At 42.8% G+C, this 22,484-nt stretch overlaps 2 protein-coding genes and 1 long non-coding RNA gene across 7 annotated transcripts; 2 read left to right on the top strand and 1 right to left on the bottom strand.

The window, feature by feature from the left end:
* Positions 1-1,238: 1,238 nt before the first annotated feature.
* Positions 1,239-12,703, bottom strand: ppp1r3f (protein phosphatase 1, regulatory subunit 3F). 4 transcript variants are annotated; one of them, XM_031845165.1, is made up of 5 exons: positions 9,937-12,481; positions 6,885-6,931; positions 6,359-6,444; positions 6,147-6,173; positions 2,980-3,065 (listed from the first exon to the last, which is right to left on the bottom strand). In XM_031845165.1, exons 1-4 carry the CDS (start codon positions 10,800-10,802, stop codon positions 6,147-6,149), a joined length of 1,026 nt encoding a protein of 341 aa, XP_031701025.1. In that variant the 5' UTR covers positions 10,803-12,481; the 3' UTR covers positions 2,980-3,065. The 4 variants fall into 4 exon arrangements, with proteins under 4 accessions (XP_031701023.1, XP_031701022.1, XP_031701025.1 ...); XM_031845163.1 differs by lacking the exon at positions 6,147-6,173 and having other exon boundaries at positions 1,239-3,065; positions 6,359-6,441; positions 9,937-12,477; XM_031845162.1 differs by lacking the exon at positions 6,147-6,173 and having other exon boundaries at positions 1,239-3,065; positions 9,937-12,476.
* On the top strand, positions 12,355-15,656 carry tspy (testis specific protein Y-linked). The gene is made up of 5 exons (XM_031845788.1): positions 12,355-13,311; positions 13,425-13,502; positions 13,590-13,701; positions 15,025-15,179; positions 15,576-15,656. Exons 1-5 carry the CDS (start codon positions 12,355-12,357, stop codon positions 15,654-15,656), a joined length of 1,383 nt encoding a protein of 460 aa, XP_031701648.1.
* A 523-nt stretch (positions 15,657-16,179) lies between these two features.
* Positions 16,180-18,247, top strand: LOC116382257 (uncharacterized). Of its 2 annotated transcripts, XR_004212718.1 has the most exons (3): positions 16,212-16,241; positions 16,538-16,588; positions 16,795-18,247. It is a non-coding gene; the product is annotated as an uncharacterized LOC116382257 (long non-coding RNA). The 2 variants fall into 2 exon arrangements; XR_004212717.1 differs by having other exon boundaries at positions 16,180-16,588.
* The last annotated feature ends 4,237 nt before the right edge of the window (positions 18,248-22,484 follow it).

Here is a 22,484-nt window from a genome sequence, read left to right as displayed (position 1 = left end):
ATTTAGGGGGGCATTTTGCCTTTATTTGATACCAGAGAGCAGGAAGGTGACAGGACATGAGGGATGCAACTTCAGTCCCCAAGGGGGAAGCATAAATGCCCTATAACCTGATTTGATTGACAAGACGGCTTGTGTGATAAGCAGCAGGACTACATTTAGTTTTTGTTTAAAAAGTCAGAAAATTAACTTCAGAAGGTGATGATGTTGTAGGCTTTTGAAATGGAGTAAACAGAACAAATTTTGGACTAAAACGTATCTAAACAGTCAAATTTTGGTTAAATGATGGCTGTGATGGATCAGATGAAGCCACTAAACATCAATGGACCATGGGTGCTAATCCCTCTAATGACATGTTGAATATTATTGTTTGAAATAGCTCCATTGGAACAAACTAAACTCTCCCTCAGTGATACCACATGGAATGGAAAGAGGAAAAGTAAGCGTGAGACAACACCCCTTAAACTGCTTCACTCACAGAACCTCTTTTGAAATCACTGCCTAATGAGGCTTTCAGTTGTGTATTGCTTAAAAAGTCGTTAATTATTTCAAAGTGAATGTCTGTGGTTGAATTCACACCGATTATCCTCCTTAGGTCAGTTTTAAGTCTGCTTAAATTTTTAATACATTCCATCACACAAATGAATCACTCCCACCCTTTTCCCCGCACAAGTCTATGAAGTGCTCCGATTAATAATTTAGTTTTAAGGCCAAATACATAATCCACATAATCCAAAGGACGCCTGACATCCAAGGACATTTGTGGTTTTGAAGTTAATACGATATAGAAGATTGATTTAGCAGGAAAACAGAGTCGTTTTTATATGACTCTTAAAGGCTGCCAAGATCAAACAAAGATGATATCAGCCTTCTAATCAGAAATAGTCGGTGACATCGCATTGCGTAGCATCTGAGGAGGTTTCTTGAGAACTGTCGGCTTTAAAACACTGATCTCAGCTTACAATGGCCAGTGTGCTCGGTACTCTATGACACCATGACCTCAGTGCAATGCGTGACCTTTGGCTGCTATCTGCGGCTCATGTTGCCGTCTGTGTATATTTGTACTTCAAGCGAATCGGAGTACGCTCCGGAGACAGAGACGGAAAAAATGCTCCGATGTTATTTCTGTGATGTGTCAGTCTCGCTGCACTGCAGAGTCATTACTGTGCATGGAACCGTCATGCGCACCTTAACTTTGGCAGAGCGGATGAAAAGACAAAGAAATAAACAAAGACACGGTAGAGGATATAGGACCACGTTTAATGGCAATACACCGCAAAAAAAACTGTCAACACTTCAAACATGTCATTCAGTGCTTCAGTCTGTCTGTGAGGTTGTCAAAGTAGTGCGATAACGTTTTGTGTTGTGCAACAACAACAATATGGGTTTCCTAGCAAGACTCAACAGGAAGACTTATCAAATGAAATGTGCACGGCTGAGGAATAAATATGTCACATTGGACAGTTTTCCACTTTTGTCCCTCAGGCAGCATCCATTTCAAACTTACAGTATGTTAACCATAGGTTTTTATATTTTAGGCATTAAGGCAAAAATACTTTGCATTTGTAAACAAAATTCCATTCCAAGTTTCTTTAGTGTCCCACTACCGTAAAGTTTTTTGTCCTTCATTAAAGACATAACAACACATGGAATTCACAAAAGCTAAATTCATGGCAGTGGGGTTAGACAACAGCCGACACTCACAACAACAACGAATAGTGTATTATAGGACTGATTGAATAAATCAGAATATAACACCACGTACACTATCAACAGGACAAGAACAAAGTAATTACAGATCACATACAAAACATATACTGTGTTTTAGTGTTAGAGTGATCACAATGTTGTTGTAGAAATGGGGTAATAACTGACTACTGTTCTATTACCTAGCACACGTTTCACATAATGCATAAAAATATCTGTAGTATTTGTGTAATCACTTTCTCCTTGTATGGAAACACTCGTAAATTGTACCCTTTCATTTGATCAAAACATGTACTAATCTATAAACTCACACAGTGACACACAACTTCAACAGGAGACTTGTGTTTTTTTTAGTTTTTTTTTATACTTGTTGGCTTATTTTGGAATCATGAAAAGGCACTTCACTTGAAAGCAGATCAGAATGAACTTTTGTGGCATAATCAAAAACGGTGCAAGACCAAAAGTAGTCCGATGATAAAGAGGGCACTGGGTTCCTGCAACACTACCGAGAGGGAGACAACTGCACTCAGAAAGATGACGGATGGCATCAGATTCCTGTTTGCGTCATGCTCAGACTGGATCTCAGAACCCTCTGACAACGTGTTCGGTGGATTCTCGAATAATAATGTGTCGGGGGAAATCTGGGGAGCATCTTCCTTCTCTTCCCAGGCTGAGGAAGACTGGAGCGCTACGCTTTGCCCCACGTTCTCTGTGAGTTCACCTTCTTCTCCCAGAAACGCCTCACTCTCTGCCACGGGGGACAAAAGCTCAGCCGTACTGCCTTCATCATTTGCTGCAGACCTGGTGGAGCCTTCTGATAATCCCTCAACAAGTTCGCTCAATCCCACTGCGACCTCGCGCTCAAAGCCTTGAGTCACAGTGGGAGAAGCGACGCACTCAGCGGGCAGTTCAAGACAAGGATGGATGACTGGGCTGTCGGTCGAGCCGTCCTCGCCTGTTGTTGGCCACAGGTTTGTCTCTGTGGTAGGAAGATGAATGCACGAGGCCTCAGAGGGAGGGATTTCCTCTCCGCCCGCCTGGGAGCTGTCTGATCTCGGCCTTGACTCGTGTTGCAAAGAGGGAGTTGAAGCCGGCAGCAGTGCACAGGGACTACTGTCTACGGGCACCTCTGACGCTTGGTTGCCTAATTCACAGTGGAGTCTGGGTAAAGGCTGTGACTTATTTGGCTGGACCGATTCACTGGCACAGAGTACAAAGGATGAATTAGTTTGAAGTGTGGTTCCGGAAGACATGTAAGGGAATTGTTCACCTGGGGATACAGTGCGAGCGGACAGTGTGCCATCAACAGATGGAGGCTCTTGGTTCGGTGGGACACTGGGACCAGATGGGTGAACCGCAATCTGTTAAAGTACAACAGCGAGACGACAGTGACACTTAGGAGAGTATATAGACAAAGGGGAGATATTTGCATTCCACATTAGCGTTGCACGCAGAGAAAACCATTTTACTGCATACTAATGCTTTTCTGTGAAATGGATCCCATGCCGACAATGTAATTGTGAGGAAATGCAAACAAAACAGGCACAGTATGATGGGATTGACTTATGCACAACAAAAAATATTGGCAAAAATGTACATTTGAATGCTTAGACTTCCCTTGTCGTGAGTACAAACGGTGTAAAGAGATAGTCCAAAGATAGTTTCCTTTAACTGAAGTCGTTTAAGCACAAGTGCATCCAAGGGAGAAGAAAATGAGCTCAATGCCCAGAAGACCAAGTGCAAGAATAAGAGACATAAAACAAAAATAACAGAAGGGCTAAGATAGTGCATGTATATGTTAAGGCTTAATATCATATTATTCTCATGTTTCCAGATGAAAATCCAGCTTGACCCTGTATCACCTTTTGAGGGGAAAAACACTACAGAACTGGAAAAGTGCACTCAGTAGAGTGCAGATGTTTGCCAGGTGTGTCTGCAACGACCACTGCTGTAATATCTTATTGAAGGGATACAAACCGTCTAGAGATAAGACGCGTTTTTTCACTCACACGTCTCACGCAACAGATATGCTGTCGTTTAAATCTGTGCAGGACTCGGCTGTTAATTAGTTAGTCATTTGCTAAATTATAGCTAGTTAGTAATTTGCCAAGCAGTAGCGAACACATTATTGTTCCCAGGACGATGGGACAACATTAGTCTCGACCTCTGTTTTAACAACCACTGTTTTGGCTCACCGGCCAAGGGGACTGGTAAATGAAAAAAATCCACCGGCCAAGCATATTTTTTTACCATCCACAATATTGAATTGCCTTTTTTTGTGTTACATATACATTTGTTTCAGGATATTTCATTGAGATAATAAGTTATGTTGAATACAAACTTAGAGAAGAGGCAAGAGCAAAATCCTAAGCAATTGCTCATGGGCGATATCTATTTAAAAAAAAATATCTGCTACCTTCATAGCTGTTTCTGCTAACTTCATACTCTCTCTAAACCGTACACTTGCTAACGTTAAGCACACTGTGCATAAACTACGACCCAGAGAGCAGAAGACAGCAGCAGCGCTCCTGTAAATGACACAAAGACTCTCAGTGTAACCTAGCATAGTTTTTTATTACATGACTATATTGATACAAACGTTTACCAGTGTGGCACATAGCCTTCCGAGATTTACTCGCCAAACAGAAAATCGACCTGCATTTGGTGCTTGGCAAGTGTTGGACAGACCCTGGATGTAGTATTTGAAGGGTCCAAAATGAAGCGGTCGTTGACCACTTGCATCCCTTAACCGGTGGGTTAAGAGTAGTGATGAGTCAGCAGTCAATGGCGGTTTAATATGTTTTTTGAAAGTGTGAATCGCTGCAACCACTTGAGGTCCTTGAGCATACGGTCATAAATAAGCACAAAAAATATTAGGCTGATGGGTCCAGTAGTATGTGAGATTAGCCGTGGACAGACATTCAGATATGCTCACACACACGCGACCGAACACAATCTCCTGGCAGAGATAATTACAACAATACTGATTTAAATATACATGTATGATTTTGTGTGCTGCCATTTTTGTTCTTGGAATTTTATGTTTCATATATTTACACCATAAACTTTGTCTCAAGAGGGCACTTTGTGTAAATCTCAGAGAGAAATCTATTAAAAATTGTTTTTATAGCACCACCAATTGAGTGAAAAGCTAAAAGGAAACCAAACTTTTGCGCACAAGTGAACCATTAAATAAGCGGATCCTGGTAATTACACTGACAATAATTTAACTTCAGAATGAATTTGTCAGGAATGATTAAGTCTGAATGTTTAACCCCTGAAAAAATATTCTTAAAATATACTGGATGATGTATGGAGTAAGGAAAACATTTACTGATTGGAAGGAGCTGATGTTCAGCAATTTAACTGGTTCATCTTTAATTTGAATGCTCTACCAAAAGGGAAAGAACATGCATGTGAATACTGATGTAAAACAAACATGATGAGTACATGCCTAACAGATATATGTGTAGTAGTATCAGTAAAACAATATAACCAGATCACATGTTAATACTCTGTCAGTAGGTGGAATCTGTTTTTACTGACTGAGGTAGTTAAATCAGTGTCATGTCGACTGTCTGTAACTTCCTTTTCTTCTGAAAAACAAATTTCTTCCAGTCTGATATGCTTTATGTATGGAACCCATCCAAAATCAACTTTTGTTTTCCCAAAATGCTAACGTAAGCCCCCAGGTAATCCCGGTTTTAAGCAGCTCAACAGTTCTCTTTTCCACTATGTTGAGCAACACTGAAACTAATTTACTCACATGTGGCAATTCTACATTTAAGGGAAATGTGCCTTTTTGCTTTCTTGCCAAGAGTTAGATGACGATATTAATACCACTTCCATGTCTGTTCATTAAATATGAAGCTGCAGCCAAGAGGCGGTTAGCTTAGCTAAGCATAAAGACCGAAAGAGGAGACTCCATGAAGTTAAAGTAATGATCTCGATGAATAAATGTCTGTTAAGGCACATGAGGCACACTGTATAGATATAATGTGCTTACTTTTCTCCTTTGGATGGAGTCAAGCTAGCCGTTTCTCCTGCTTTCAGTCTTTATGCTAAGCTAACCTTCTCCTCCAACTTCATAGGGGCAGATATGAGCATGGTATTTATCATCTCATCTAACTCTCTGCAATGAAGCGAATAAGTGTATTTCCCAACATGATAAACTATTCTTTTAAAAAACAACAGGGCTGCGTGTGGTCTGAAATGAATTTCAGTAACATTTCAATGCAAGTGATACAAACGCCTCGACAACAGCACATCTTCAGTCATAATCACAAATAATGTAGACATATAGACATGCTTACTCATGGTGTGAATGAATGAAAAATCCGAAGGTGCAAAAACCTGAACCGCATGCGTCATGATATGAATACAATAAGAAGGACAGATAGCATACAGTACTCGTGCTACAGCGGTGAGAAGCGAGACATTACCTAAGTTGTTGCTGAAGCTTCAATGAGCTGTGAACAATATAAACAACCAAGCCAGTGATGATGAGCTTTAAAAGTTGACCAGAAATGTTTGTTACGTTTCATTAGACTAAAGGGATAACGCACTTAACCTGCTTACCTGTTAATCGGGAATGTGTCAACAACTGCATTCAATTCAAGATCATTTTTCGTCTTTTTTTTCTTCTTACACTTACCTCTATGTCAATCTCCGGCTGTACGATGATTGGGCAGACGCATGTAGGTCTGACAAGTCCAGTCCTGGAGGTCCGTGCTTCTTCTGCTGATGTAAAATAGATAATTACACCGTGAGAGCCTGATTAGTTTAATTAAAAGGGTCACTCACCAGACAAAAGCATTCGCGTCATGCCTTCTGTGCCTCAGATTGGATCTAGTGTTTGAGACTTAAATCTTTCCACAGAAAAGCTCGATTACATACCGACCATTTCCAGTATGAGGCAGGGGAATTATACCGAAAGACATTATACTGAGTGGCACTATGGGAAATGTGTGATTGAGCATTTTTAATCCCCAACTTCATGGATGGGCAATACTGGCAAATTAGCCCACCACTTCAAGTAGAGTGATCACTTCTACGTCCTATGAAATGCAATCATCTTTAATTGTCCATTATGTTAATGTTTAATCATTTATGTCTCAGCTGTCTCAGATAACGAATTGATATGTCAAAGGTGATTTTGGACGACAGCATTCACGCTGTACCTTCGTCCTTTTCCTGCTCGTCTTCTGAATCGAAATCATCATTCATACTGAAAGAAAAGAGAAATTTGAGTTATAAAACAATATATATATAACATTAAAAATGAGACAAAATTCAAAAAGTACATCCTTATAATGTCACACACAGATCTAGGGCCTAGAACATGAGGCCTAATAATAATTATGCATTAGAGTCTACTATTAGAGTCGTTGATGCAGTCGGTGAGACCTTTGAAATAAACCAAGACAACGGCTTTGCAGCCAAATCCTCCACAAGATTACCGAGACAGTTTTGTATTGACGACTCGTCTTTGGCTATAAAAGCAGCATCTGAATCAGCCGACAAATGCAGTGAGCGTGTCTGTGAAGAAAGAACACCAATTTAGGCCCCGAAATTGAAAATAGTATTTAATATATAAAGAAGGCCCATTCTAAATGGTGGAAGAAGGAGGTCAGGCACCATCGTCTGCACCTGTTACAGATAATTAGGCTTAATATTTGCTGATGCAGTGTGGCTGGTAATGTGCTGAGTTAGCCATATTCAATGAATATGGCTAAGTATCTCTTTGCACTGTATTGTATGTTTTGCACAGTTCTGTTTCTGAACTGCTGCACCGGCTGAGCGGCCCAAAGGCCTCAGTGATTAGACACCTCGTTAGAGTGTTTGTTTAAATAGACGGCAAGGTAGGAAATTACCGAGTGAGGTATTGTGGACTGAGGGGTCATTGAAAAGTGCAAGCACAATATAAGTCAGTATATATATATATTCTATATTGGAGTTAATGTGTGAAATATAATTATATTGACATTGGGCTAAATGCCTCTCTTCGGCTGCCCAATAACATAAAATACACGTCCTTCTAACACCCATCACGTGATTTCATATATACTGAAATCAGACCCTAAATATTGACAAATTGATGGGAGAGTTGATACAATTCAGCCATGATTCATTTTAAAAATAATCTGCAAACTCACAGCTCAGAAATGTTTCCTATAAAAAGGCGCTCCTGTTGAAAGAGGGGGTGTTGCAACATTGCCAAAAGTCCTTTAAAGGATGCCAAATGAACTAAAGGTCAAGAAGTGTGACGAGCATGCGACAGCAGCTGGAAGAGCTGTTCATACTCCTTGTGCTTATTGTACGTCCACTTTTATATCAGTTAAGTAGATTTAAAATCTGATGTGGACCCGACAAAGATCTTGGCGTAAACCTCATATGCAGTCATCAAATGTGAAGCTCTGCACATCCTGTAAACACGTTTTCAAGCTCTATTGTAGCAACCGCGGCATCCTCAACAACAATTACAATAGCAAGAGAATGTCCTTTTTGGAAAAAACTGAATTTCTAAAAGAAGACCTCAAACTTTTTACATGGTTACATGCAAGGTTACATTAAAGGTGTCAGGCTGACATGTAGCTTTGTAGGCACACGTCTGGTCCAAACCAAAACTTCAGACCCCTAGTGTGACCTGAGCCTGATGTTCTAAGGGAAAACAGGGTTTGTTGTGATTGTGTGTGCAGGTGTGTGATAAAAGACTGATTTAGATACAGGTTACAACATTAGTTTGCCTGAGCTCTACTCGATCTGGAGGTTGTGGCCCCGGTCGCACCGCAAAAATTAGCAGCAAGTTGATGCAAAAAAAAAAAAAGATTAAGACTGAGTCAAAACTCATAATCGCTGAGTCATCGACGCAGAAAAACAGCATCCTCCCTGTTTTGGTCTCAGTATTCACTATCAGCTACAGTAATGTGTGACACCTGTGTTTACCTGAGGGGAATACACCTCGGTTAAATATCTAAACCAAACTGAACCTACTAATTCATATCACCTGCAAGTGTCTACACTTGTTTCATCCCGCAGTAACCTTTTGTCCCACTGGCTGCCTTGTTGATGCGTTCAAATCTAATTACCAGTGTACTTCAAAGCACCTAATGAATCTATGATGGTTGCTACGGTGGGGATGTCGACACGGTTTCTTCTCCCCAAACTCCCCCATTTTCCGATCGGTGACTCATTCATCTCAACCCATCTGGCCCCTTCCAGCTTCCAAACAGACCTACATGACAACTACATCAGTGCACCCCCTGTTTGCTTCTTTCATGGGTCCTTATAAGCTGGAAGGGGGGAGGGTTTATTTTTCCTGCTGTCCTCCGTCTCTTGTCACTGCACATATAGTGAGATTCATCACACAATTTCATGTTGATGTAACAATAAAAGGCATTTCATTCTTCCTCTCAGGGATTAGCTGATTCAAGTGATGTAAATAAAGAAGAGAGGTGGATTGAGTGCAAACTACTCAAGGGAAAGAAGCCAATCTGTTGCAATGAAATTGCTCCTCTCCCCTATGACTCTGATAGAAAAGGTCAGAGGTACATTTAATGGGGGCAGTGAAACGTCAGGCCTGAAATCGACACCTGCCCTTTTGCCTATTTTGATCGCCCTCAGACACCACTGGATGATTGGCATTCTGAAGGGGGTGTGTGCACTCTTTTCCAAAACTCTTTATATCTCTCACTGCAGCTATAAACAAACAGAACTCGGTAGCTTTGACACTCACCCTTGTGCTCTCATTATGCAACCGACTGTGTAACTGTGTTTATCAAGATTCAGCACGTCTTACTACGCTGAATGCAATCGCCAGGCAGAACTCCTGAATAAAGCTGAATGCTCATTTCAGCAACAAAACCCTCAGGGAATTAGTAGGCAACTGCAGCTGTTGCACAATCCCAACGTCAACTGCTCTTGTGACTCATCTCTTTGTGATTTTGACGGCTAATATGGAACCTATGCCAAAGTTAGGGCTATTTATTAGATACCAGGCTCTGAAAGTATTATCGTTCTGAAATTATTGTGACTTTGAGCGTCTTAATTTTTACACCTTCAAACAAATTGAGGTTTTACCAATTATGATAAATAGTGAGCAGATCAATCTGTGGTTGTCAAAGGTCAAGGGAATCTCTTGACAGTTGCCAAAATATTGCAGAAATGGTGTGTTAAATATGCATCCGTTGGTCTGACAAATGAAAGCATCCCGTGTGACAGGAGGAACTTTACCTGTAAGCCTTTGGAGGTCTCAGGATGCCTCTGACCTGCTGCAAGTCGTTGTTAGTCTGAGCCGAGTCGTCTTCGTAGGACTGGAGCAGAGTGACCACATAATTCATAGAGGAGTTATTGGCCCAGTAATCGCCATCAGAGGTTTCATAGCGGACAACAAACTCAATGCGAGAGCCGTGTGTGGTATAAGGTGGTGCAAAAGTCAGCTTGAAGGAGAATTGATCAGTGCTGCCATCATGAGATCCCTGGACATACTCTGCTGGGTGATCAAAGTAAGTAGCCCAGTGGTCCATGGTGGATCTGATATAAACTGCCTTGTGGAAGGAGATGTTCAGGACCCGTATCACCCCACAGAAGGCCAGTGGCTCATCCTCTGCTGGAGACATCTGCTCAACCTCCACTTTATTCAAATGCACAGCTTGTAGCAGGGCACTGGCGGTGGGTGCGTGAAACTCTGGCTGCACATGATAGCTCGGTTCTTGCAGGGGCTTTCGATACTTTGCCTCCTCTTCCTCCCACCTTGCGCTCTCCTCTTCATCGTCCGATTCGAAGGCAACAAATTCCTTCACGTCCACCAGATCCCCACCTGTTGTGTCGGCGAAAAACACTCTTTTCCCGGCGGGCAGCGCCAAATGGATCTGCATGTACTCGGCGGTCTCATCGTAGATAGAGTGGCCTCGCTTTCTGGGCACCGGGGAGGATCTCGGTATAAGGCGGACGTCCTCGGCGTTGTCGTCTTCATCATCATCATCCTCATCATCAATATAGTCGCCGTCGTCCAAGTGCCTGTCTGACGCGTCGGCTGATCTGTCGCTTTTAATCGTGGTGAACAGGCCCTCTTGACTTGGTATGGATAAAAAAGACATATTTGCAGAAGTGTACAGTCATGGAACCTGTGCGCTGAAGAAAGTATTATCGCGTCTCCAAAAACAAAAAAATACACTACCAAATACTCATTGTTTGCGCAGCAGTGCCGAGTGTAGATCCTGCTCGATCGCTGCGTTACGACCTCTGTAGTCAACGTGTGGCGTTAAATGTCACCCATGGAAACATGTCTTTACTGCCAGCCCTTGTGATAGTGTATCCCCTGGTTTACATGACGTTATGCATCGCAGTTTGGCTGCTGTCGCGGAAGGAGCAGCCTCTAATTTTAGCACTGACCTACAGGGCTCTCCGTGCCCCAAATGTGTCTTTTAAATTGGTATAATCCTGCGACTCCCCCTTGTTCTGTTTGGTTTGGGCTGGCAGAACGCCCACTACTGGAAAGTGGATATTAAAGTGATATCAAGCCAAATGACCTTCTCATATCCAGTCTATGGGTATGGCACATTTTAAAATTGATGTATAGACACAATCAGTATATATTAAAACCTCTGCAAACACCATCAGGTGGAAATTATTATTGCAGGATAGAATTTCTATTTCATCACCTTAGACTCTCATGGGTAAAGTCCCTAAAGGAAATTAAATAATAAACACACTCATTTCAATCAATATTGTATGAATATGTATGTGTTACAAAACAAAAGACCGAGCTGTATAAACCTGATTAGGAGGCTACAGTTGAGTGCGTCCACTTCTGGGAATAAACATATTATCTAAATCATCACACAGACGAGTGTTTACGGCCTGTCGCCTCCATTGAAAGCCAATTGTTTACATTTTGGGCTTGTCATTTCAGGGTATTGAACCATAAATGTGATTAATTAAAATGTGCCACATTTTTATAACGTCTGCAAATATAATCTCACAGATAGGACGTTGTAAAATGTGATGAAGTCATATGATGCACAGTGTGTTTGGATGTGTTTCGGTAAATGTATAAATTATGTTTTACATCCAGTGACGTTAGGATTATCTCTGCTGCACTAACTCGCTGCGCAGTTATACCGCTGCTACATGTATTCTCATCTAAACACACCCTTGTTTGTGATTGGTGGAGAGGTTTTAGCGCGGCGCGTCGTAGCCAATCAGAGGATTGTTTTTCTGTAACGTCGGTGCACGGATAGTAAGCTAACGGATATTGCAAACATAAACTAATATAAAGAACACGGGTTCTTTATAAAGGCGTTTTTTTTTTAGCAGAGACCGGTTTTGCTATTTGGACCGAGTCTTTTTTTGTTGGACTTTTATTCGTGATATGTGGTGCGGCCATCGCTGTGAGGACACACGACTTGGGTAACGTTAGCTAACTAACGTTAGTACTAGCCTGCTAATTCCTTTAACGTTCCGCAAGGCCGCGGAGAAATACAAGAGCTGCTTCCTGTTCTCGCTCCTTTGAGGATGTAGGTTACATCACGATCCGAGTTACGAAATTGCAAGCAGCCAGATCGCTGGTGTAATCGATTGCATCTAAGTTGTGTTTTAGTTGTGCTTGCGGACTACCTAGCTTGTTAGCTATTTGGCTAGCTAGCCAGCATGAGTGAACTGACGGGCTGCAAACAGTCCGCTGACTCTGCATCGAGGAAACGGTGTGCATCACCCGACCACGATGAAGGCAGCACGATCCCCAGCAAGTCCACAAAAGTAGCCGACGCATCAGACGAAGCGGGGGTCACTTCGGAAAGTTGCAGAAACAGTGAAGCCGAGAGTAAAGAAATAGCCGGGAGCGAGGGCCAATCAAAAGATTGTGAGGGAAAACCAGCTGCCGTGCAAGCGGATCAGGGTTCAGACAGCACGGAGGGCACCAGTGCACTGCCTGTTAACAACTCCAATGTTGATGGTCACGACGCCAGCAACACAGAGAAGCCACAGTCCTCGGATGCACGTGGATCTGCCGACGCAAAGGAAGGTACTGCGAAGACAGCAGGGACAAAGCAGCGTCCCTCGGCGTCCCTGGACCAGACCGACTCAGCAGCCATCGCAGCTGCCGAAGCACTTGCCAGTCTCACTGGAGGAGACGGAGAAGACAGTCAAGAGACTCCTTGTTCATCCGAAAAGGCGAAACAGGTGAAACAGGGGAGCAAGTTCAAACAACGTGGGAGCCACCACTCCTCAAGAACGGGCTCTAAAACGCAGGCAGCTGCTGCAGACAGCTCCACATCTGTGCACAGCACTGACAGAGAAGATGCAGATGAGATGCCAGAAGCGGATGATGGTGATGAATCTATATCTGGATCTTCCTCCACTCCAAGCTCTTCTTTCCCTTCAGACAATGAGGACAATGATGATGGGGAGTGTGCCATTGTGTCGGTCAAGATGGCCCCAGAGATGAGACAGTCAGTGGCTCTCCTGGCGCAGGTACAGATGAGACTGGAAGCTCTTGAGAAGAAAAGCGCCCGACTTCACCAACGGCTGGAGCTGAAGATCAGTCGTCAGCGGCGTCCACATCTGGATCAGCGCAGCTCCATCACAAAAACCATCCCTGGCTTCTGGGTGACAGCTGTATCCTTGACATGAAACATGGCCCTCTTTTTCCCTTTCCTATGTTGTGTTTTGAGTCATTTAAATAAACACATGTTGTTTTTTTCTTAACTTCAATGTGCCAGCTGTTGAACCATCCTCATCTCTCGGCTCACATTGACGAGACCGATGAAGACGCTCTTAGTTACATGACTGATCTTGAGGTAGGAAGTGTCCGTGTGTTCTCACAATGTTCTGATCTTGTACGTGCCTAGTAGCGAAATTTTGACATTTCCTGATGTCTTTTACAGATCGAGTCCTTCAAGAACAATAAACTGGGCTACAGGATCCGCTTCCACTTCAGACGGAACCCGTATTTCCAGAACAACATCATCATGAAGGAGCTTCACCTCGGGATGGGAGGTAAGAAAAATAAATGTGGTGATTACGTAAAGGCATAGCACTGGAACTCTAACTAAGAAACTCCAGTTCACACTGGGTTTCAATGTGCCAGCTGTTGAACCATCCTCATCTCATCATGTAAACTTAAGTCTTGTTTCTCAGCTAGACTGTGTGGAACATTTACAGATTAGCTTGTTCCACTTTACTTGACCTACTTTAAGTTGCAGCTTTGAAATATGTTTCAAACTCGTGTTATAGGTCTCATCGCTGCACATTGTGCAATGTGGTTGGTTGGTCTGTACGTGGTATGTGCAGGATGCAGTGTTGTTATATTTAAATGCACCACGCCATTTTAGGCAGGTTACCTATGTAAATACCGACAATCTTAGGTTTAATATTGGCTTGTCTTTAAGGTGCCACGTGTGTGGACTGAGACTTGAAAAAACAGTGTATTTTATTATGTCCCTTATCTCGGAATGATCTGTAGGCCTCATCTCGCTATCCAGTTGTAAATGAAAGTTATCAGAAGTTGTAACCACAAACTGTTGCAACAACGCCGAACAATTTTGTCATGTCTATATGCATCATACACTATATGCGTCTATTTAACCACTTCTACTGACGCGGGGACTTTTTCCCCATTTTGTTTTGGTTTTATTGTTTGTATAAAAATAATGTCCGTTCGACATTTAGCTATGCTGCCTTCTAGATCTCCCAAAAAATAAAAATAGCTGGCATACATAATGAATCCACAGTGTTTGTTAGACTTGTATATATTGTCATATGCCATGTATATTTAGTTTTTCATTTGGTGTAAAACAGGTTTAACAGCAGGTTAAACATTAAGTTTGGTCCAGGGTACATTGAGTCATAGGTTTGAATAAAAAGAACAACTCATTCCTGGGAACAACTGCTAAAAGGTACTGAGAATGACGAGGACATGGCCAGAAAAAACACTGCCAAAGTTCAACAAAATACCCACCCAGGGTGACCAAACAGTTAATGCTACAATAAACTGTGACGTTGTTGCAATTGTTCATTTGTTGTGTTGTCTATGTTTGTAGATACGGATGGACACACTATTTAATTATTAATATTTCACAAACTTAGCATGGCAGGGCTGTTGCATTACATTATGCACATTACCAAATGTGCCATTGGAAGATTTTTATCAAACAAATTCTTCACGCTTCAGGGATGTTTAGATTTTCACCTCTCAGACCGACTGAGCGTTCTCTGCTAGTACTTAATATTTAAAGTTCAGTATTGATCATATTTTCAGGCTACCTAAAAACCTACATGGCCATTAAATTCTGTCTCTGATCCTGGCTGCTGGTGTTTTAGGATCTCCCATGTCGTTCTCCAACCCCATCCTGTGGCAGCGTGGACAGAACCTGACGGCCCACAGCGAACCCAGGAAGTCGTCGCGTGGAGTCTACCAGACCTTTTTCAGCTGGTTCAGTGACCACAGCAACCCAGGGCAAGATGATGTAGCACAGGTACAGCTGACTGCACCCTCATACTGACACAGGCTGATGATTGTAGCACACAGACCGGCAGATCGGCTCTGGTGACATTCCTTTATCAGTGTTATGATGATGCCTTTGTAACATTTTATCTCACTATTCAACCATTCATTGCAATCATGTGCCACATATGTGCTGGAAGTTTCAATGGTTTAATAAAGTGTAATTTCTTCTATGCACACATTCACATTTTTGACGAAAGAAATATGTGTTTTTTTAAGCAACACTACAATGATACTTCTTCCATGTGTACATTAGCTACATGATACTCAAACCTTTGTCTCAAATTAGCAGGACTGTGTATGGTGTGTATATGAGCACATATGTCCAAACATATTAAATATAAATAACCCCCGTACTATTATTTAGATCCTTAAGGACGACCTGTACAGAGACCCTCTGAGATACTACCTTACTCCACTATGGGAACCGAGGGAGAACGGCAGGTAAGACAAAGAGATTCTCATACGTGTAAACGGTGTAATGTGCAGTCGGTGGACAAACCGCTTATTAAGCTATAAATTCTAGAAATATTCTCAGCCCCAGGTCCTTCAAATTATAGTTCATGTGTAAACTCCAACAGTTTCCTGCCTACACCCCCCTCCCCTTTCCCCCCCCGCTGGTGAGACCAGGTGGGATGCATACCGAAACAATGAGAGTGTCTCCTGTTAACACGAATATGTGTGTGATTTCATTTTATTTTCTCCAGTGGTGGCAGCAGCGGGGCCAGAGCAGCTGACAACGGTAATGGAGATGAGTGTGTGGTGATCTCCGACTCCGACGATGAGCCCGGTGAGGAAGCTGGTGAGGCGGAACAAGGCCGCAGTAAGAAGAAGAAGGAGGAGGAAGAGGAGGACGAAGAAGAAGAAGAGGAGGAGGAGGAGGAGGAGGACGAAGAAGAAGAAGAAGAAGAAGATGACGACGACGACGAGGAGAAGCAGCAGCAGCAGCAGCAGCAGCCGCAGCAGCCGCAGCAGCTGCAGCAGCAGCAGCCGCAGCTGCAGCAGCTGCAGCAGCAGAGGGGACCAAGCGCTGGTCAGTGCTAATGTAAACTTTAAAAGACCGCTCAAACCGTACTGGTCCACACGGCTGGTTTGGGTACAAAAAAATGATATAGATATATTTGTATTTTTTTTTTTTTATAGCTTAGTTCAGCATATTTTGAGAATAAAGGTAGCTGTTGTAAAATGATTTAGTTTGAAATCCACCGTGTTTGCTGTTGAGGCCAAGGGCTAGTTGGCGTCAGGTTGACTGGCTTGTGTTGCAGCTGTAATATCACTGTCTGGGTAATGCAGGCTAAACTAAATAGACAGGAAATATCTCCTCCTCAGATGAGAGTCCAGAGGAGGAGGAGGAGGATGGTGGAGAAATTGTGATTGACGGTAAGACCACTATCACAACAAACAATCAGTGGGGGTGGTTGGAAACCTGTGTGGGGTTGACTGCTCAATCTTTGTTGATTATGCTGCTTTTCATTTTACAACTTGACTGTGCCATGCGTTAATGCTAAATACGTTTGGACTGATAATCATCTTTCATATCAGCAAGGATCGTTTGAAATTGTAACCGTCTCACTTCTGTCCTGTAGGCTCTGATGACAGTGAGCAGGAGGACGACGAGGCCTGAGAAGACGTGATGAAGAGGTTTATGTCAATGAAGAAGGCAAGTCATCAAGGGACCAGAGACCAGGAAGATGAAGAGGATGCTGAGGTTGATGAACAGTACCAGAGCAATGTCATTTTTATGCACAGAATATCCGTTTTTGTTGTTTTTATACCTAAAATACATAGCAGCATTTTAAATCAGGGTTAACTGTAATAATAAAGCCACGGCAGCATGGTTTCCCCTCTATTTTATACAGTCACCATCATAATGTTTTTTTCTAAACAGGTTCTTAGGCATATTATGCCAATAGTGTTCTTCTATTTAACAAGGAGCATCATGCAACAGCCTGCACATACATAGGCGACATCTTGATTGCCACTTCTTGTCGGCATTACATTTTGCATTTGCAAAATCTTCAAGCGAGCGATGCGGAAGCCTCCAGTGGCGTTGTTTAGTGGTCATTTCAAGGCAAAGTTTTGGCTGTTTTTAGAATTGACGTGACGAGCTAAATTGATACTAATGGCAGTACTTTTTAGATGCACCGAGTACTGAACCAAAATTTGTTCTCAGGGATGATCATGATTTTATTGAAAGAACCGTAACTGATTTTAGACATTTACACTCTCTGGGTATTGTTGGCTGTGCATAAGGAAACGTGTACTCTACTGTAGTAAATAGGAACCAATATTGTTTTTAGTATGCTGCCAGTGTTTCTCCTTCATCTCTATGTTCAGTCGTGTTTCACACCAAACCTCCACCCCCTGTTAACAACCTGTAAACCATCGATGAAGTTTAAAATCATGATGTAGTTTGACCAGTGTTTCTGTGGTTTCCTACATTTTGTAACACTCCTACAATAAATAGCTGACTTTTGTATCATTGTTTTCCTCTTTAGAATTTAACTTAATTTGAGTTTCCTTCTTAAAACCTTTAAGATTTGTTTTCATGTAATGTGTTTTACGATTTGTGTTATCTTCTTTTTAAAAAGATGGTATTTATTACGTTGTTTTTCTACACATCCACATTATGGCATGCCTGTGAGCATGAAATGTAAGACCATACGATTACATTACTTACAAGGCTTTTAATGTGCACAGTGTCAGTAAATGTCTAATTCACAGCAACATTATGGGGTGCACTGTAAAAAAAAAAACTAGTATTTGTATTTGCTTACTTTTCTTAGCAATGACCTGTAAATAATATTTCAGCATTGTCTTTTGGATAAGACGAGTACACGTGTTTAATCCATGGATAAACTTATCAAATAATCTGAAGTTTTTTCATAAACATGATCAGAAAGTTATATTTTGTGTGCTGTGTTTTATAGAACACTAGTTTAAATATACCTACCTGATTGTTGCTTTGGTTTATTTTGTTTGCTTGAAGATAAATGTCCACCTTTTGACTCAGACCTAATAAAATAGGCAGTTGTTTCACCTTGCCGTCTCGGACTACACTTCTGCATTCTTTGCACAATGAGCTTGTTTTTCTTCTTCTGCATAACAGAACCACATGATGGCAGTGCAGTTCAGAATATATCACATCTCATGCTGGACTGTAGCTGTTTATTTTGGTTACGAATGAAAACAGTATATCATTTAGTACTTTAATTGCCAGTATTAAAGCTTTCAGATGTGCTTAAATGAGAAAATAATTAAATACTGCATATACACAACTGTCTCAAATCCTTGGAACTGCTACAAAGAAATCACACGTGTGGAATTCATTCATTAAACGTCACCTCTTTCATATGATTGGCTGCAACATGTTCTTGGAGAAAAGAATCCAGCAAACCCCAGTGAGATACAGCTGTTCTTTAATGTATTCCAGCTTTGATATGACAGCAGTGTGTGATATCTGACATTTCGAGTGTAGCACTGCAAATAGCCCCCGGCAAGACATTTTTGGACAGGCCCAGACAAAGGAGCAGCAGCGGTGTTGCAATGGTACACTTAAACCCTTGATTCCACTTTTAATGCACAGCTATAAATATTCCACTAGCAAAAACCCGTCATGCTGTAGGCCCAGCAGCACCCAGGGTATGCGGTCTCAGATGGGCATATACTATTAATACTGATGATGGAAACACGTTATACCCCGTGTAATGATCCCATGTGAAACACAGTGTTTGTCTCCTCTTTGAAGCAGCTTTATCCAGCCCACCACGCAGCACAACATGTTTTTTATGACTATGAATTAATAATAGGGTTGGTTCCTACAATATTGATCGTGACAAACTAAGTACAGATTGCTGGGACAACAAAGCCATCCTTGGGCTGCTTTGCGGTCTGAGGGTTGTCTGTGAAGCCTTTGTTATGTATGTGGTGACAAAAGCCTAAATGGATTCCCCAGTGTAAACTCCACTCCCCTGGGTTGAGCTGGTGTTGCTACTGTACACAAATCATCTTGTCATGCCGCTTCATGCTCTCACGTTTCACAAAGCAGTCCAGAGGAATCTGCTACTCAGAGTGATTCACTGGAGACTTAAAAAAAAAACCGAAAAGATAACACACAGCAGCTCATCCGTCACCTGTGTGACTGATGTTGGGAAGGAAGGATATCTTTATATAAAATGTACAAGAAAAGGGTCTGTGCTGCTCTCTGAGCTACATCTATAGTGGGTAATCTGAAAGGTTGAGGAAGGGGCCTGTGAATACTAACTACCTGTGTGTGTGTGTGTGTGTGTGTGTGTGTGTGTGTGTGTGCATGTGTGCGTGGCCAGGCTTGTTTATGAAAGCTTACATTCTTTTATGCACCTCCATGTCACATACATATTTGCAGCTTTTCAACACCATACCATACCATACCTGTGATTGTCTGCTTGTCAGCTAATCAAGATTAAGCGCAGCTTTTGAACTGTGCAGGTGGGGGGTGGGATGGGGGGGGGCATCTAGAGGGATGAGAAAAGAGAATGGAGTGAGTATGATTGGGGGGGGGATGGATGAGTGCAGTGATAAGCGGAGCTGCCTGGGCCCTGACAGATACACACAGCAGATGGATGACTCTTATCTGGGAGATCACAGAGTGCATACTGACGCCTAGGCCCAGTTACTGAGAGCCACGATCACACCAGACAGATGAATAGGCCTCCCCCTCCACCACCACCACCAATCACATTGCACATACAGTACACACGCACGTACACACACGAGTGCACGCGTACACCTACACACGCAACCACTTGACAGAATGAACAGATTGCAGCGCTTGCGTTACCTTCATGTCTTTGACATTGAAATTCACCTGGAGTCCGGTGTCTCCAGGACGTGTGCAGCGAGGGGTGGGGAAGGAAGGGTGTGGGGAGAGATAAGAGAAATCGTTTTTTATTTTAATTGAGGCAGCAGAGCCATGGGTACATGGATGTTGGAGTACAGATTTGTCTGCCAGAGAGAGAGAGAGCCTCATGCACTATATTCTCACTTTTTTTCCCCCCAGCATGACAGATATTTTTTCACGGATTCTCTGAGCACAAACAATATCTGTCATAGAGGTTAAGATGGAGCTGAAGTCACACGTACTCCAAACAAAAAAAAACATTTTGGACTGTTTGTGATTTTTAACTGTTAACCGGCTATTATCGAATGCTTCTGCGTGAGCGCTGACAGATTTACCTTTTAAGACACTGTGTTTCACTCATCCGCCTCACATCCTTACTGTCCTCCTTTCCATGTACTGTAACAGTCCCTCCCTCCCTCCCTAACTCACACCCCTTGTTATTTGGAAAGAGCTCGTCTTCAACAGCTGTTGATTCTCCCAGCTGCATTTTATAGTGTGTGAGAGTGCCAGTCTTGTCTTCGAGGCAGATGGTGGCAGGCTGGCCCGGTGGACACGTGGCACAGTCGGTGCTCCATCTCAGGGAAGCTGCAGCTACAGTATGCGAGAAAACCCCAAAAAAACAACAACCTGCAAACACCTCACTTTCAATACAGCGTGAGGCGAGTGGGCTGCGACTGGAATGTGTGCTACGTATGCACCCTTCATGCCAAAGATGCTTTCCAAAGTTGCTTTCCTTTGATAGTCATTGATGTGTGAAGTCCACGGATGTCACACAGCACCTGTTCTCTTTATGTTGCATGTCGATGTTTACATTTTCTCCTGAGCTGCAGGATAATAATTCGAAGACTATGTGAGAGGTGTCGTGATTGGAGATAGAGCAAATAATCCTGGTGAATGCTACAATTTCCTCTCAGGGTCACGGTAGTCTATCCCAGCATGCATTGGCGACGCCCTGGCTTTGCCTCTCTGTAGCAGGCATGTTCAAACACTCCACTCAATTCATCAATGTACTCGAAGGAAAGACCATCAGTAGGTCAAATAATGGGTTGTTTTTCCTGGAGGGGACAATGCCCTGCCTCTAGAATTGTCATGATTGATGTGTCTGAGGGCCCCGGATTTATCCGGAGCCTGCGGTTGGCCTACAGGGATAAATGTCTAGCTCCACATTACCTATCCATTAGATGAGAAGATCTTCCTGACAGAGCTTTTTGTGGACCAGAAAAAACAGACTCAGTGTTTGCTTTCTACTCCGCGCTGTCCGTCTCCACCATTCAAAATCCATCCATCATGTCGGAGGCAAACAGGCCCGTTCGGCCACTATTTCCTGCCCTTTGTCGTCACGTTCACAGAGCAAAAATACCCGCTCCACTGGTGAGTGAAAGAGCTGTTGCTATCTCTTTAGCGAGTTGAGGCAGTGGTGGGCGCGTGCTGGTCAGATAAGAGAGCAGGATGGTACAGTACGAGATACGCATGACGTTAAAAGGAGCTTATGATGCGGTGGGAGTCAGTGTACCGGTGTCCTTGGCCAAAGTTGAGAGCACACGGAAGCCTGAACTTGGCACACACTCCTTACTCATTTCCTCCGCTGGAAACAGAGGAAGCAAAGACTCCCTCCTGGACACACTGTGGCACAGTGCTGCCTGTAGATCACACCTGGCTGATACCCAACTCGAGATAAGGTCACAGCTTACATGCATATGTCTGTGTGATGATGAATCCAACAGGAGAATGTGCATAAAAGATACATTCAAAAAGTTAGAGTTAAAATATCAGCTGCTTGCCAGGAACTGCCCACCTCTGTGACCTTTCACACAGTGACACACCACATCGACTCATGCGTTTATTCTATTTTACTGTCTTGCCGGGCCGTAGCTCAGAATACATTCATCCTCTGCTTTTGTGTCGTTAGAGCACCATACTGCGTCAGAGCTTCGCCACAAAGCCGGTGGTGATGAGAGGAGCTCAGAGAGCTGTTTTAATTTCAACCTCAAGGCTCTGTTAACAGGATGGATGTCCTTTACGTCCAGTCCCAACCCCCTTCTGGTTGCTTTGTCACCGTTGTCATGAGCTCCAGAGCCAACCAGAGAGGAATCCCAGGAATCTTCTTTTCGGCTGACCTGGCTCTCATGCAGAGCCAAGAGGAGTAACGGTGACATTGTCCGAGAGGCAGAGGCCGCCGGCTCCTCTTTAATAGTGGATTTCAGCCCCTGAATCACGCATAAGAATAGTCTGTGGCCCCTTTATTGCATGAGAAAAAACATTTATCCAAAACAGCCCATCACCGTGTAACTGACTCATTCAGCTTAGATAAACTTTGCAAACAGAAATGAACTGACATGGATGAATAACAGTTTACAGTAGAGAGAGAGAGAGAGAGAGAGAGAGAGAGAGAGAGAG

The sequence above is a fragment of the Anarrhichthys ocellatus genome, unplaced genomic scaffold, assembly GCF_004355925.1.
Source record: "Anarrhichthys ocellatus isolate YVR2014 unplaced genomic scaffold, GSC_Weel_1.0 scaffold5, whole genome shotgun sequence".
Taxonomy (NCBI): Eukaryota; Metazoa; Chordata; class Actinopteri; order Perciformes; family Anarhichadidae; genus Anarrhichthys; species Anarrhichthys ocellatus.
The sequence above is the reverse complement of the archived record's forward strand: the minus strand, read 5'-3'. Positions and strand labels throughout refer to the sequence as shown.

Bases quoted from the DNA above. Each gene is read 5' to 3' on its own strand.
- ppp1r3f (XM_031845162.1), bottom strand. From the start codon at position 10,802: ATGTCTTTTTTATCCATACCAAGTCAAGAGGGCCTGTTCACCACGATT. The intron at 6,932-9,936 runs GTAAAGTTCCTC...CTTTTCTTTCAG, and splicing joins AGACCTCCAAAGGCTTACAG to TATGAATGATGATTTCGATT. The intron at 6,445-6,884 runs GTACAGCGTGAA...ATTTTACATCAG, and splicing joins CGAGCAGGAAAAGGACGAAG to CAGAAGAAGCACGGACCTCC.
- tspy (XM_031845788.1), top strand. From the start codon at position 12,355: ATGAGTGAACTGACGGGCTGCAAACAGTCCGCTGACTCTGCATCGAGG. The intron at 13,312-13,424 runs GTGACAGCTGTA...TCAATGTGCCAG, and splicing joins AAACCATCCCTGGCTTCTGG to CTGTTGAACCATCCTCATCT. The intron at 13,702-15,024 runs GTAAGAAAAATA...CTGGTGTTTTAG, and splicing joins GCTTCACCTCGGGATGGGAG to GATCTCCCATGTCGTTCTCC.